We start from the raw sequence: 14,856 nt of genomic DNA on the forward strand, positions 1-14,856 counted from the left end.
TGAGATTAAGGTGCTGATTTGGGTGAACAATGACCAGTTTTAAAAAATATTTGATAACGAAAGGGGCATGTTCTAATTACTGACGTGTGAATGCTTGCGTTTTTCTAATCCTGAATGACCTGATGTTGAAAAAAAAAAAAAAAAAAGACAACAAACAACTTCACAATAATTTTATGATGTTATACTAACTGCTAGGGAAAATACTTATTCAAAGTAATTTTCTAGAGTCTTGTCTTTCTGCATTGTAAATGAACAGCACTTTCATTCCCTTAGTCTTTTTTTTAATTTCTATTAAATCTTCTAACACTGCACATATCCTTCCAGAGCTGAGCTGATGTTCCTAAGCCATTTCCTTTCTAGAAAGGGCGTGATCATAAAATCAAAGTGATTGAGAGATGAATTTAGAGAACATGCTGTTGTTGTTATTTTTACACAAATAATTTTTCTGTATTGAATTCTTTGTTAGTAAAATGAGTCTAGCTAGATTTTTTTCTAAGGTGTTTTGTAATTTCAACTCCTCTAAGTGGGGCTTTTTGCTTTACATGGTGTCCCAAACAAAGGACACACAGCCCCAAGAGGGTCAGAGGTACCATCAAACACTTGTAAGAGCTACTCTCTCAAGTGAGGTGCATCCAAAGTTTTCATGTGCTAACCTTTTTATGTTTTATATGCTAAAATGCGGTGATTAGAAGCTGTGCTTCAACTACTGTAATGTTTACTTCGTAAAAATTATCAGAAAGAACCTTGCTTCCTGATAAATGCAATACAAGCCTCTTAAAACTTTAATGGTCTTGTTGTTTTTCAACATCTTGAATCTTAAATAATCACTGGCGTGTTTGGTGTGTATGTTTTGTTTTGGGGTACCAAACTTGTTTTGCTGTGTTCTCTGTGAAACAAAATTTTGATTCTGTTCACTTGATATTGCAACCAGTTGGCTTAAGGTGGAAAGGACCAGAACTTGTTGTCTTTCCAACATAAATTCCCCCCTTATTTTTGTAACATCCATAAGCTAAAGCAAATGTGTGGACAAGCAATTGAGATGGATTTGATGTCAGCCTTGCAAAAAAAATAAAAATCTTCCCTATAGGAAACACTTTTATTTGGCATGCAAGTAAAATGGTGCAGAGTTGTCACTAAAAATATTAACACAACCATTGTGAGAATAAAGAAGTCATGGCTGGGTTGTTACACTTGCCATTTACTTTTGCAAGGCTGCGTTGCTTGCGTGCATGCATTTTACCTGTTGTGCAGTCAAACTCTACCTTCCAATGTATTGTAGCAAGTTCCCCGACAGCACAGTGGGGGAAGGCCTCCTGTGTACCACAGAGGGTAGAATTTGGCCCTTTGCTTTTGCTAAAGAGCTCTGTCAATCTCTTTGTTTCATTATATAAGCTGCAGAGGTAGAAATAACTGACACTGGGTTGTGAATGAAGTTTGAGGATGGTGCCCAAGAGGATGTCATTTGAGCATCCTTCCTGACTCGAATTGCTGATGCTTACAAGCTGTATTCCCAAGAATTTCGGTCTGCAAATCAGCTGCAGTAAAGGACTGTATACGCTGCTTCATGTTTTAATGCCTAGCTAGTCAGAAATTAAGTAACCTTGTCAGACAGCCTTAAGCAATACATCATATGCAATTGGCAAGAATAAACAGTGAATAGGAGAATAAATGCAGAATAAGTGGATTTAAGCAGCAAGTGTGCCCTTAAGCTGGAAGTACTGTGTTTTTCCTGGAGGGAGAGCTTTTTTTACAGTCAGTGAAGAGATTTTATATCCATTCTTTCTGGATTTTGTTGCTTATTCTGACTGTAGCCATGCTGATGTAGCAAAGTACCATGGAATTAATCAAACCGTTGTCACCTAATTCCAAGAGGAGTAGGGTATTGCTTTGTCTTTGAAGTATGGCAGAAGCCTGATGTAGAGGATGTGCAGATCTCACAGAGCTGGGTTGTAGGGTTACAATCTTGTGAAGTTATAAGGTCAGTTAAACTGTCTGTCGAAGACTTAATCTGCACAGCACTCTTCTGTCTGTGCACCAGAGTATTTTACATGTGTAATTTCACAGGCACCTCTTAGAAATGCCTTCTGCATCTTTATTAATATGCAGAAAATGCACAAATAGGGCAAGAGTGAATCAGCCTCTGCTTTCACTTTATTTTCCGTTTAAGATCTAGGGGAAGATATGAGTAAGGTGTGTCACAGTTTTGTGCTGTTAAAAATGGTTCTTGGGAACATCACTTGTATTTAAAACTGGATAAATTTCTTGGAATTCTGCCTTTCTTCAGACTTATATATCCCACAGCCCCTCTGTTCTGTTGCAGCAAACTTTGGGCTATTCTTATGTGGGAGCTTTGAGCCATTCCACTTTCCCTCTTGTTTTTTTCCTCCTTGTGTGATTCTCACTGTCTTTTCTATCATTTGGTTCCTCTTTCCGCTGTTCTATGTTCTTTCTTTTTTTTCTTTTCTTGTCTCCCCCAACTATCTCCTGGTTCCTCGTTCCCTGCATGCCACTAACTAGTTTCATTAGATATTAATTGATTTGTGAATTCAGGCTGAATTGCATCATCAGCAGATGGCGGATCCAGACCTGTTGGAGGAATCCTCTTCACTGCTGGAGCCAAGCGAGATGGGAAGAGGTGCCCCGCTACGGCTTGGGTAATGGCAGTTTGTGCTTTTGTCTGTCTTGCGTTAGGGTTGCTGGCTTATGTTTATCATTTATATGGAGTCCGTGGTGATTTGAGCACAATTGTTGCAGAACTGGCACTTGAAGCAGCTCAAAGCTGATCTAAATCTAGCTGTTGGTTTCCATTCTTGTCCCATGCGCATCAACTTTCCAGTTCACATTTGTGCTTTGCACGTTTCTCTCTACACACAAAAAATGTACTAGTTTATTCTTTATAAATCTGTTCTGTTTGCTTTTTCAGACACCGAGCTCTCTCAACTTTGTTGAAACCAGTAACTGTGAGCACCTAATGCTCTGAAAAATCTGTATAGTTCTGTATCTTCTGTACTAACTGCTTCCAGGCTGTATCCATACGTGTGTAATTCTTTGTCTGGATGTAGGCATTTGAGTCAGTGAGGTCTCCTGAAGCATCTGCCTAGAACATAGTCAGTGGTAGCCTTGACTGCTAAATGCTTGGTGTGTAACGTACCATGAGCCTGTTGAAACAAACAGTAGCAGGTATAGAAACTGTATGTCTAAATACGTTTTTCTTCTCCTTTTTTTTTTTGGTAGACAATTTTCTGTTAAAAGTCCTAGCTTTTGGTATAGTGCCATTGTTTTTGTTGTAGTTTTATCTCTGTGTATGTAGAGAATTTTTCATTTTGTGTAAGGAACTCGTTTCAAAGCAAGGTTTTTGTTGTTTTCAACCTGATGCTAAACTCCAGCTGGTGTCAGTGCTTTGGGTGCTGGGCTGTGTATTCTTGTAGGTGCAGAGCTCACGTTTGTACTGTCCCCTCTGCAGGTTTGTGGCTGGTGTGATCAACCGCGAGCGAATCCCCATGTTTGAGCGCATGCTGTGGCGAGTGTGCCGAGGGAACGTGTTCCTGCGTCAGGCAGAGATTGAAAACCCCCTGGAGGATCCTGTAACGGTAAAGGAAACCATCATTTACAGCGGCAAGTCTCAGATTCATGAAAGGATCTGCTGTATAGATCTAAGCCTGTATCCTTCCATGAGCTCCATGCAGGCAAACATTGGAGTTGCGTCTCTTCATAGTACCTGTGTACAGCGCCTGAGGCTCTAAAGGCCAATATTTTTCTGCTCTTTTTTTTAAAAAAAAAAGTGAGATGGGTAACGGATGCTGTCAAAAGGGGAAATACAACTCTGAATTTGGACTGCAGCAGGGCATAGCTGCTTCTCTGGCAAAAAATGTGCAAACACAACTCCTTCGTGCAGTTCTGAATAAGAGTTAAACCTCCTTGAAAGAGAGGCTTCTGTGGACATCAGTGTGACACCAGTAGCTCACTTAGTATGAGCTTGAATCTTTCACTTTTTCTTAATTTGTTACCCAGAAATCTAAATGTCCACTTGAGAATTTTTGGCTTTATTATGAATATAAGCAGTAAATGTTGTGATTGGGCCTGGTTTTACGTACGATGTCCTCTTTGCTCGAGTCAGTGGACAACGCCCAAGTTTTTGGAACTGCTGATCTTAACGTGTGAAAAGAAGGGCTATATGTAAACTGCACTGGAACAAAAAAATAGCCATGTTGAAAGGCAGTGACTGCTGCTTTCTCAGAAGGCTGACTTGTTCTCTTGTCCCACCAGCCACTGGTAGTTGACCTGTTGAATTATCTGTCAGCATGGAGACACTTTGTTCTTATTGTGCAACACTTCCTTAAACTGAGGTTACACCTAATGTAATTATTCTTGAAACATTATGGTAAGGTTTCCTAAGTAAGGTAGAACAATAACTTATCAACAAATGCAGGAAAGGGGAACTAGCTACCAGCATGAAAACAGCTGTACAAAGAATGTGCTGTTGGCCTCCCCTGAGAATCAAAGTTGCTAAATTCCATCGTACTTTAATTCACTCTTCAGCTTTTTGCTTGATTCTGTAGGCGGGCTGCCTTCAGTTAGTGATGAGATATATATTTCATTGCATCTCTGTTCTTATGACAATTTTTTTCAGATTTTCATGTCTATTGTTTGCCATAGAATAGGTATTAGGATGATCTAGAATTTTAGTTCAGTAAACATGAGTCCAGCGTTAGCGTCCTATACTGTGTCTAAGGAAAGTGCTTTTCTTGTGACTGAGTGTAAAGGTGCATTCTTGACTTGCTATGCAAATATGAACCCTATCTGTACAGGCTTCAGCAAAGAGAAAGTAGAACTCTGTTGTAATTTGCTGTAATGCTGATTTCTGCAGACAGCTGGGCTATTACAACACACCCTTTCTTCTTTTCTAGGGGGATTATGTGCACAAGTCTGTGTTCATCATCTTTTTCCAAGGTGACCAGTTAAAGAACAGAGTCAAGAAGATATGCGAAGGGTATGCAAGTTACTTGAAAGTCTTACAGCTAGGCATCTCCCTGTGTACAGTACGTGTAAAGGAACTCACTTGAGCATTTGAAATACACTGAAGTAGCTTAATGTCCGTAGTTTTCAGCTACTAGTTTTCTGATGACTGTAGTTTGACAGCAAATAAATCCTCCAGTAACCAGGTGAATCATGTTTTACAGTCAAACTGGCTACTCCCAAATCCTATAATGCTCAACATAGGTGACTCCTTTTTGTTTGAGAATACCTTAAACAGCAAAGTAAATGTTGAATTCAGACGTGTCGGGATGTCAGCAGGCAGTATTGTCATGGGGGAGACCAACAATAACTACGTCTGGCAGCTGCTGCATTGGCGTGATAACAGCACCCTGACCTGGGATGGCTAATCAGCTGCACAACAGTGCCTTTGAAATGCCGTCAATGCAGGGAACAGAGGAATTTCTTCTGCTTCATTTTTTTCTAAACATTTAGCTTCTGTTTTGGCCTTAAACAAACTTCTGCACCATTTGATTTAGCAACTGAAACTGCTTGGCAGGTTTGCTGAACAGAAACTGCTTTAAAGGTGCTTCTTGCTTTATTTCTGTGTTCAGTCTCAGCCATCTGTTTCCCCGACTGGTTTATTCCTTCCATATTTGTTACTAAGGAGACTTGCATGTATTTCAGATTCCGTGCCTCCCTCTACCCGTGTCCAGAAACACCACAGGAGCGGAAGGAAATGGCTTCTGGTGTCAATACCAGAATTGATGATCTTCAGATGGTAAAACAAAATCGGGTCAATGCTTTTTTGTTTGTTAATTGGTATTTGGATTACTCTGTGGATCCTATTAAAACAGGAGAAATGTTGGCCCTATTAGGTCACCATATTTTCAGTGGAGGCTAGCTTGAGACCAGCAGCTCAGCAGTGCATGAAAGGTGTTCGGAGGCTTTCTGTTCTGCTGATTTGTTTTTCAGCACTTAGGGTGGTGAGGTGGTTTGAACTTTCCAGAGGGCTGAGTAGTTAATTATACACATGTAAAAACAGTGTTAATATAGAGCTGTATGCCAGGGAGCAGAGAAGAATATTCATGTGTAAGAAGATACCGTGCTTCCAATTCTGAAAATATGCTTGTGTAATTGTCTGTTTCATCTGCAAGAACTTCGTTAAAATAAATTCAGACTTAGTATTGTTATCTCAACTTGGAAGTAATTTTAACTTAGCTATTTTTCCTGCCTGTCTTCATATTTTCATGTTGTGTTGTTCTGAAGAGTTTCTGCCTTGAAACTAAGCTCTCGTGCAGCAGCCTGAATGTTGATAAAAAGCAATGATAAAAACAAAACTGCTGGGTGCCAGCTCCGAAATATTTGATGCTTGCTTCAAGGAAGAAAGGCAGTATGTCATAATGCAGAAAAATGTAAGGGATCCAAGATGAAAATAAGGAACGAGTTCAGGAGCTAGAAGAAGAAATTAATTTGACCACCTTATCTTATACAGAACCTCTCTCAAGCTGGAAGTTGTGTGGTGCAGCTGTTTCGTAATTCTAAAGAATGCAGAAGCAATTCGACTGTCAGAATGCAAAGCTGCATGTGATAGCTGTGCCCCGTGTCCTCACTTTCCCTTGAGTATCAGACTTTCCAGGCTGGGAGTCTGACTTGGCCTGAGTTAGACTTGTTCCAGTTGGAAAACACCCTTAGTAGAAAACACTTTCTCCTTTCCATTTTTTTTTTTTAAGTCTGTTGTAGTGTTTTTCTGTTTTCTTAAGGCAGCGTACACCTCACTTGTAGAACTCTTCTCTGCTCTTTTAACCTGGGTGGAGGAAAAAATTTTTGTGATCACAAAACAGTTCATTGTTTGAAGTAACCACTGACTTGGAGTTGGAGGAGGAAAGTATTCAAAGGCTATACCTGGAAGGAAGCCCTAAAATCTTTTAGCAGAACATAACTAATATGGAGAGTAAAGCATATACTGCAGACATGTGGCAGTCTTGTGCGTGGGATGGGGGTCAGGGCTCAGGCATCCGTCCTCTGGTGGGTAAGCCCTACTTCACTGCACTTCTGTGTGCTGCGGGTTTTGACTACTGATCTTGTCTCATTTTTGTCCCACTTCTCTATGAAAGGTGCTGAACCAAACAGAGGATCATCGCCAAAGGGTTCTGCAGGCAGCTGCTAAAAATATCCGTGTCTGGTTCATCAAAGTACGCAAGATGAAGGCCATCTACCATACCCTGAACCTGTGCAATATCGATGTGACACAGAAATGCTTGATTGCTGAAGTCTGGTGTCCTGTTGCTGACCTCGATTCTATCCAGTTTGCTCTCAGGAGAGGCACTGTGAGTATCTGCTGCACTGCTGCTATCTGCTTCTGTTCAAGCAAACTATCAACTGTCAGCAAGCGCAACATGGATTAATTGATTTTTCTGGAAACCATCCCTTTGGGCTGTTTGAGTCAGTCCTCACAGAGGACAGCTTATTTAACGTGCAGGAGTCATGGCTTATAGCTATAATGGTGTGTACCTTATAAATACGTTGTGTAAGCCTTGAAGTTCAGGAAAATGCTGTGATCAGGTGTTTTTTCCGTGTTGGAGCTGTTTGGTTAACATAACTGTGCATTGTAGTCCTGCTGTTTTTATATACAGTGCAGCTTCCTGAAGGGAGCTATCCAGGACATAAGCAAGCTTGCCTTCTGCTCAGGTAGATAATGAAAAGTCAGGTGTCTTTTCATTTGCTGTTTTAGAAAATAATGAAATAAAATGCTCCTCCATACTGAAAGTGTTTCTCCTCCTGAAATATGAAGTGGAGAGCAGAGGAGTCTTGGCAGCCTTCTTCAGCTGCTCAAGTATATTTCTTCATTACACAAGCGGGCTATAAAAATGCAAGCTTGCAGTTTAACAAATACTAACAAGAAAGTAATGTTTTACTCTGTCCTCCCTTACTCTGAGGATGTTTTCTAGTCCTGATTTTTTATTTTTTTAAAAACAGGAGCACAGTGGATCCACTGTCCCATCCATTTTAAATAGGATGCAAACTAATCAGACCCCACCAACATACAACAAAACTAACAAGTTTACTTGTGGCTTTCAAAACATTGTTGATGCTTATGGCATTGGAACTTATCGGGAAATAAATCCAGGTAAATCCATACTTATAAATGTAACTTCTTTTAGTTGTAGCATTTCTCAATGTTGACTGTCCTGTGTGAAAATTTCTATTAGTGAACTTAACTCCAGTCAGAAGCAGGGAACATCCCTGGGAGTTGTATTGCATGTAAATTGTACTGTAGTAAGGCTGAGCTTACTCAGATGCAGTGCATTAGGAATGTCATTTTTCTCCTACAGCGCCGTACACAATCATTACCTTCCCGTTTCTGTTTGCTGTGATGTTTGGAGATTTTGGCCATGGAATCCTGATGACTCTGATTGCTGTCTGGATGGTGTTCAGGGAAAGTCGTATTCTGTCACAGAAAAGTGACAATGAGGTAAAGAGACGGGGCATGCTCGGCTTTGCATCTAAAGCAGAGTTGCAACTTGATTTACTTGCATCTTCCCCCTCTTCAGTTGAAAATACCTGTTACTCCTTGCATTTGAAATTTGTGAAGCACACAAGCAGACTGACAAGTGTGTAGACCACAGACTGAGTAGCATCATCCTGTGATTTTCCTTTGATTGGAGGAAATTATTCCTTTCAGATGTTTAAAGGAAATTGTTTATCAAGTGCAGCTGGACAGCTAAGAAGTTGTAAATGGATCACCCCAGAACCTGGTTGGGTTATGAAGGGATTCAGTCACTGGAAAATTCCTGGTGTCTGTGTGCACCCAAGCATGTGTATCTACACGATTCTTCCTTTTACTGGTCTAGGCTTAGGCTGACAGGAAGCAAATCAGAGTGCAGGTGCATTGACAGAGCATGGAGAAAGCTGGACTGGGGTCAGCACTGCTTAGTTCCAAAGCAATGCTGCCAGCTGGGGGTTTGCATCACTGGGTGGAGTGCAATTTATCCTCTTCAGCTAATTCCAGATTCTTTACACGCAGTCACACCACCAACTTATCCCGTGTTTGGGTTCTGTTCTTGCAGCGTTACCTCTTGCACCCTTAATCCCCGCCACGTGGGAATAAAGACTGTGGTTTTAGTCCATATGGCCAGTGTTGCTTGTTCTGCAACTGACTGATGTTACTGCTTTGTCCATACGAGAGACTTCCCTTGTTCTCATGGACCTTCTTTTCTCTTTTTTTTATGTCAGATGTTCAACACTGTTTTTAGCGGCCGATACATCATTCTACTGATGGGACTGTTCTCCACTTACACGGGCCTCATCTATAACGACTGCTTCTCCAAGTCTCTTAATATGTTCGGCTCATCATGGAGCGTTCGGCCAATGTTCACAAAAGGCAATTGGTCGTGAGTAAATAGTTTGTAATTACATAACTAACAAGTGATAGTGTCAAGTAGGTGACGTTATCCATCATCCTCCCATGTCAGTAAAGCAAAAAATTCTGATCTCAGGCTCGAGTAGAATTGAAAGAGAGGGTGTAAATGTAATGCCCAACAAGTTTCAAACCAGCTTGTTTTCAGAGAATTAATACAGAAGCACTTTAACAGTGCTCTTCTCATAGATTCACTAGATTCAGGCAAGATTCCTGTCCCCTGAATCTTTTTTCCTTGTGGCACTGAATAACAGGTCAGGAGACAGATTTGTTACTCATTTGGCAAATCTCTAGGGCCGCATGGGAACCTTAAAGTTCTCTCAATCTGAGCTATTTCTTGCTCTCACAAGGGAAGAATGCTATTACTTTTAAAAAGAGGTCAGCATTGCTTGTGCTAATGTTTATATAATCTACTTATACCCAAACAGAGATGCTCTGCTGGAGACTACTCCTCTGCTTCAGCTGAACCCTGCTATTCCAGGGGTGTTTGGTGGTCCGTATCCCTTTGGCATTGACCCAGTAAGAGCCCTTCCTTCCTATGCTGTCCTTTATGAACATCTTGTGTAAACAGAAAAATGTCCAGTTCACTGTGAAAGATCTCCCCCTCCTAGCCATTCCATTAGCAGTCCTTATCAGTGCTGGAAACAGTCCTGAATGATGAAAATGTTCCTAAGAGGCGCTAAATGGAGGATAGAAAGACTTGGGGCCACAAAAGGCTTCTTTCTCATCCTTTCTAACCTACAGCTTTTTAATCAAATCTGGCGTGAGACATAGAAATCATTTTACGAAATTACTTTTTCTTTTTTTCCACTTTGGAAAAAGTTAGTTATCTGTCTTTCCAATCAGTCTTGGAAATGTAAGTTTCTGAGTAATCCTGACGTTTTGTAGCTGCTTATATCAATAGTGCTGCTCCTTGTACTTAAAATATTTGACAACAATTTTGTGTGTTCCACATCAAAGAGGAAGTGCAGAAAATCAGAACTTCAATGTCTAATTGCTCGCTGAAATGGATAAACATTTTTTTTTTCTGTCAAGGTAATAGCCTCTGTACTCTTTTCCTGCAACTTTTGCCTACCATAAAAATAAGCAAGGTTTGATTCCTGCTCTGATAGTGGGATCAGTTGCTTTAAGTGCTCTTATCAGGAAGATTGTCTGCTTGTTTCCTGAATAGGTATCTGCATGACAAACATCTTTGTTAAAAACCAAACAAATAGAACCTTGCCCTTAGAGCCTGATACTTTCTGGATGGTTAATACTGTTTAGCTTAGAGAGAACACTTTCATTCTTCTCTGTTTTCCTTTTACTCAGTGCTTGGCTGACTTAATGGTGTTTTTTCACAGATCTGGAATATCGCCACCAATAAGCTGGCCTTCCTCAATTCATTTAAGATGAAAATGTCTGTGATTCTTGGCATTATCCACATGCTCTTTGGTGTCACGCTGAGTCTTCTCAACCACATGTAAGTGCTTTGTTCTGCTTCCTTGATGGGGGAGGGACGAAAACTTCTCCGGGTATAATGTGTGTATCTGTTTAAGATGCAGGAGTCTATCAGACTTTCACTGAAAGGCATAATACAGTTATTTCTGTGTACATATCACCATGCATGTTAAGTAGCTAACTGTGTGAAGTCCTAACTGTTATAGAAGTGTGTAGCTTCTGCAGTTTTGTTCCAGAGGTGCTTTTCCCTTTCTCTTAAAAAGTTTTTTGCCCTACACATGCCTAATGTGAACTAAATATAATTTCAAACTCTCCTTTTTTTTTTTTCTGTAGATATTTTAAGAAGCCACTGAACATATACCTTGGATTTATTCCAGAAATTATTTTCATGTCCTCACTGTTTGGATACCTTGTTATTCTCATTTTCTACAAATGGACAGCCTACGATGCTCACACATCAAAGGATGCACCAAGCCTTTTAATACATTTTATCAATATGTTTCTGTTCTCCTATGGCGATACCAGTAACAAGATGCTTTACAAAGGGCAGGTGCGTGCTCTTGCTAGAATAGTAAGATCACGGATGATTCATGATATTAATCTTTCTAATATAACCTTATACTAATCGTAAAATCAGGCATTAAACAGTTTCTCTCTGAGAGAGAAGAAATGTAGCATCATTTCCAAAGCCTGACACTATGTAATCTTGAAGAAAGAAGGAATAATTCCTTTGCAGAGAATTTATATCAGACTGAACATAAGTCAGCTGTGCCCCCAGCATATTTGGATCCAGATTAATAGTGAAAAGTCATTAGAAATATTGCCCTGCATCTGCAGTGCAGTGCCTTGAAGCTTAGCTAAGGTGCTAATGCGATTTCCCCACAGCACTCGGATATCTGCCAAGTTGTCATTCCCTGCAGAATCCTTTGTATTTTTCCCGAATCTAAACCACTATCAGTGTACACAGCACGTGTACAGTCAGGCAAGTTGTAGTCATTTATCAAGTACAGCTCATGTTCCTGTTCCTGGGGGGGGGAGAGAGTGTGTGAAGCATCCACATGCTCTGGGAATTCAGTCGTTCAGTGTCATGTGAGACCTCTAGAAAGGTTGTTTTTTTTTGTTTTTTTGTGTGGACTGCCACTAAATCATCTGAGACTTGTTTCTGTTACAGCAAGGGCTCCAGTGTTTCCTTGTGGTGGTGGCGTTACTGTGCGTGCCCTGGATGCTGGTAGCTAAACCTCTGGTCCTTCGCCATCAGTATTTAAGGAGAAAGCACTTGGTGGGTGACTACCTTGTATATTTTCAATATGAGAACTTATTACGGTTGAAAAGCTTTGTTCTCCACCTGGATACATGAGTTCATGCTGCCCTGTGACCTGTAAAGCCTCTTTGCATATTCCTAGTCAGAGAGGCCGCTGGGTTTTACTGCAGATGAGGTATTGCCTGCCTGCTTAGCAGATCTGGATCCAGCATCAAGTCGACTTTTAAAAACCCTACCTGTTGGTAATGACAAAAGCAATATGACTGCTTTGAGCATTGTCAGCTGGTTTGGGAACAGTTTTATTGGTTGCTGGATGCATTTCTGTGTTTTTGCTAGGATGACAGTTTAAAAACAAAGTAAACTTCATGGCTGATAAACTTAATGGCCGTATTTCTTAAAGCAGTTTGGATGGTTAAAAGTAACAGTGATTGCAGAACTCTGTTTTTTTCACTTTTACATGAGAGGTTATCTCCTGGGGTACTCCGTAGGTTTCCACCTGTGCTGTAAAGTATCTTTATATAAAATGCAGGGACCTGGCACATGTGCACTGGGGATACTTGAAAATTTTCCCTGCATGTATGGCAGACAGCTTTTAGGATGTTAAGTGAGTCAAAGATCAGTTCAGTTAAAGACACTCCCTCTCCCTTCTCTGACCATCTTTCATCCTCCCATGTCCCCTCCATTCGTCTCCCTTTCTCTTTTTGTTTTCTTCCTCCTCCCTTTCTTTTCTTCCATTCACTATCAGGAAGGGCAGCCCGTGGAGGCCCAAGTCAGCACAGTCCCGAACGAGCAGGCACTAGAGGCAGCAGCGGCTGCAACAGTGAGTGGATTTAAAAAATCACGTGATGGATTTATATCTAATTATCAAGAGAGCATGGAATGTATCTGAATTTCATAAGTGAATGACAACTGCACCTTTAGGGTGAAAGACACTTTGTCTTGGACACTTTGTCTTGGAAAGAGCAAAGTTCAGCATAACTGATACATTCTGGAAGAACTCCCAGGCTGGTGGACAATAGTTCCATATGCACAGAATGCAGAGACGCTTTGCAGGAGTGCTGCTGAAATCAAAACCTGCAGAGCAGCACAAGAATACCTTGCTACCACATCCCCCCAGGTTAAGTTCCCCTTTTTTCCTTTTCTTGCATATTTGTTTAAGCTAGATTAGGATTCTTCTCAGTGAAGCGTTTTTGTTTGCATTGTGTGTTCCCAAACATCGTGTTTATGTGATGGCCTCCCAGCAAGTTCATACCAGTACTTACTGGATTTTTTAACATCTGTGCCCTTGTAGACACTTGGACTTGAAAACTACCATAAAATGGTTAAGCAGAAATAAGCAGTTATTTCTGCTTATTTGTGTCCAAACCTATAGCCAACCCTTCCATGTGAAAGCTTTCTGGTGGAATGAAGATTACAGCAGCTCCTAGAACTTCTGTCTCTTTCTCTGTACTGCATATTCCAAATTGGTTTTAGTTATGAATGCTGCCTAACTAGGAAGCTTAAATCTCATGAACAGTGAAACAAATTGTGTGCTTTACGTGCTAAAGATGCTTTGAGGATAACTTCGTAGCTGTTGGCCTATGTTTCAATCATGAAATTTTCAGTAGCCTCACAGAAACATCAGAAATAATAGATTTTTTTGTGCATAATCCATCCCACATACTGAGTGCCTCTTAGTAAAAGAAGCTGTGAGTGAAGATCTCTGGGTGAGGTGTGGCTGGAGTATAAAGGAAATGGTTGGAGCTGTGTTTAGTTTGGACTCTACAGAGAACAGATGCAAGTTGGGTGTGAGGGGAAAAGCTGCAAAAGTACAAATTCTTCCAGGCTAGGAGTGTAGAAATGGAGTGCTGATACTATTCAACAGTAACTTAGTGTTTCAATGCTGAAAACTCAAAGCGTTGTCTTATATATTCTAACTTTTTTCATCTTATTTCTATTTTCAAAGCAAAAACAGCTACCTAATTTGTCTTTGGAAACAACTTGACAAAATCTTTAATTTGTGTCTGGTAGTTTTAGCAAATTTATAATCTGGCATAAAGTAAAAGTAGGCTTCTAAGAACAAATTGGTTGAAAGAACACTGAGACTGTTCTGCTCGTACATGTATGCCAGAGCGATGAGCTGTGAAAGCCACGGAATCTTAAGCCTCCTCGGTTTGTGTTGTCATCCCTAAACTTCTAAAGTATTAATGTTGCTAGTTAGCCTGTTTACATTCCGTGTTACAAATGACCCTGGTACAGTCTGAAAGCTGAACGCAGGGCTTTTATTTCCATTTGTGGCATTTCAGCCCACCTCTTTAGGTGGGCCAGGCTCAGAGGTCTTCGTGTACAGTCCCTCAGATCAGACACGAGCGTTTTCTGTCTTTGGAACATCTGGAAGGAAGTAGAAATCCTGCTGTACAGTGCCCGTAGCTGCTTGCTGAAGAGTAATCCAAAACTAGAGATCTGCAAGTTAGGCCTTCATTGTCTAATACGCATTTACAACACATCAAAGCTCTGCTCGAGGTCACTGTCAGATGTTGAACAATTCTCTGCGTCCTTTCTTGGTGGTGGTGAGACAGCATGGAGGAGGAAGCCTGCCGTAACTGTGCAAGGAGTGCAGTCATCAAGTGATCCTATCAGAGGAAAGTTTCAACTTGCTTTGCGGATTATTCTTTCCTATTCAGTGAGCAGTAGATTTACGAGCGTCAGACGCTGAGTGTCAGAACCAATGCCTATAAAAGGAACTGCTTGCACAACACCGAATTTCCAAGTAAGGGAACGTCTG

The 14,856-nt window shown here is 40.7% G+C and overlaps 1 protein-coding gene across 7 annotated transcripts in view; it reads left to right on the forward strand.

Annotated features, from left to right (window-relative positions):
- Positions 1 to 14,856, forward strand: part of ATP6V0A1 (ATPase H+ transporting V0 subunit a1) — a 30,630-nt gene that overhangs the window by 3,886 nt on the left and 11,888 nt on the right. For 2 of the 7 annotated variants that reach the window (XM_027445287.3, XM_027445285.3), the window contains exons 6-18: positions 2,551 to 2,654; positions 3,464 to 3,590; positions 4,908 to 4,990; positions 5,662 to 5,755; positions 7,092 to 7,304; positions 7,954 to 8,104; positions 8,310 to 8,449; positions 9,211 to 9,368; positions 9,823 to 9,913; positions 10,735 to 10,853; positions 11,165 to 11,381; positions 12,003 to 12,110; positions 12,838 to 12,912. In XM_027445287.3, the coding sequence (XP_027301088.1) occupies positions 2,551 to 2,654; positions 3,464 to 3,590; positions 4,908 to 4,990; positions 5,662 to 5,755; positions 7,092 to 7,304; positions 7,954 to 8,104; positions 8,310 to 8,449; positions 9,211 to 9,368; positions 9,823 to 9,913; positions 10,735 to 10,853; positions 11,165 to 11,381; positions 12,003 to 12,110; positions 12,838 to 12,912 (1,680 nt within the window). The remainder of the gene's footprint in view (positions 1 to 2,550; positions 2,655 to 3,463; positions 3,591 to 4,907; positions 4,991 to 5,661; positions 5,756 to 7,091; positions 7,305 to 7,953; positions 8,105 to 8,309; positions 8,450 to 9,210; positions 9,369 to 9,822; positions 9,914 to 10,734; positions 10,854 to 11,164; positions 11,382 to 12,002; positions 12,111 to 12,837; positions 12,913 to 14,856) is intronic. The other 5 variants (XM_027445290.3, XM_027445289.3, XM_027445292.3 and 2 more) reach the window with 3 other exon arrangements.

The sequence above is a fragment of the Anas platyrhynchos genome, chromosome 28 (assembly GCF_047663525.1).
Source record: "Anas platyrhynchos isolate ZD024472 breed Pekin duck chromosome 28, IASCAAS_PekinDuck_T2T, whole genome shotgun sequence".
Lineage (NCBI taxonomy): Eukaryota > Metazoa > Chordata > Aves > Anseriformes > Anatidae > Anas > Anas platyrhynchos.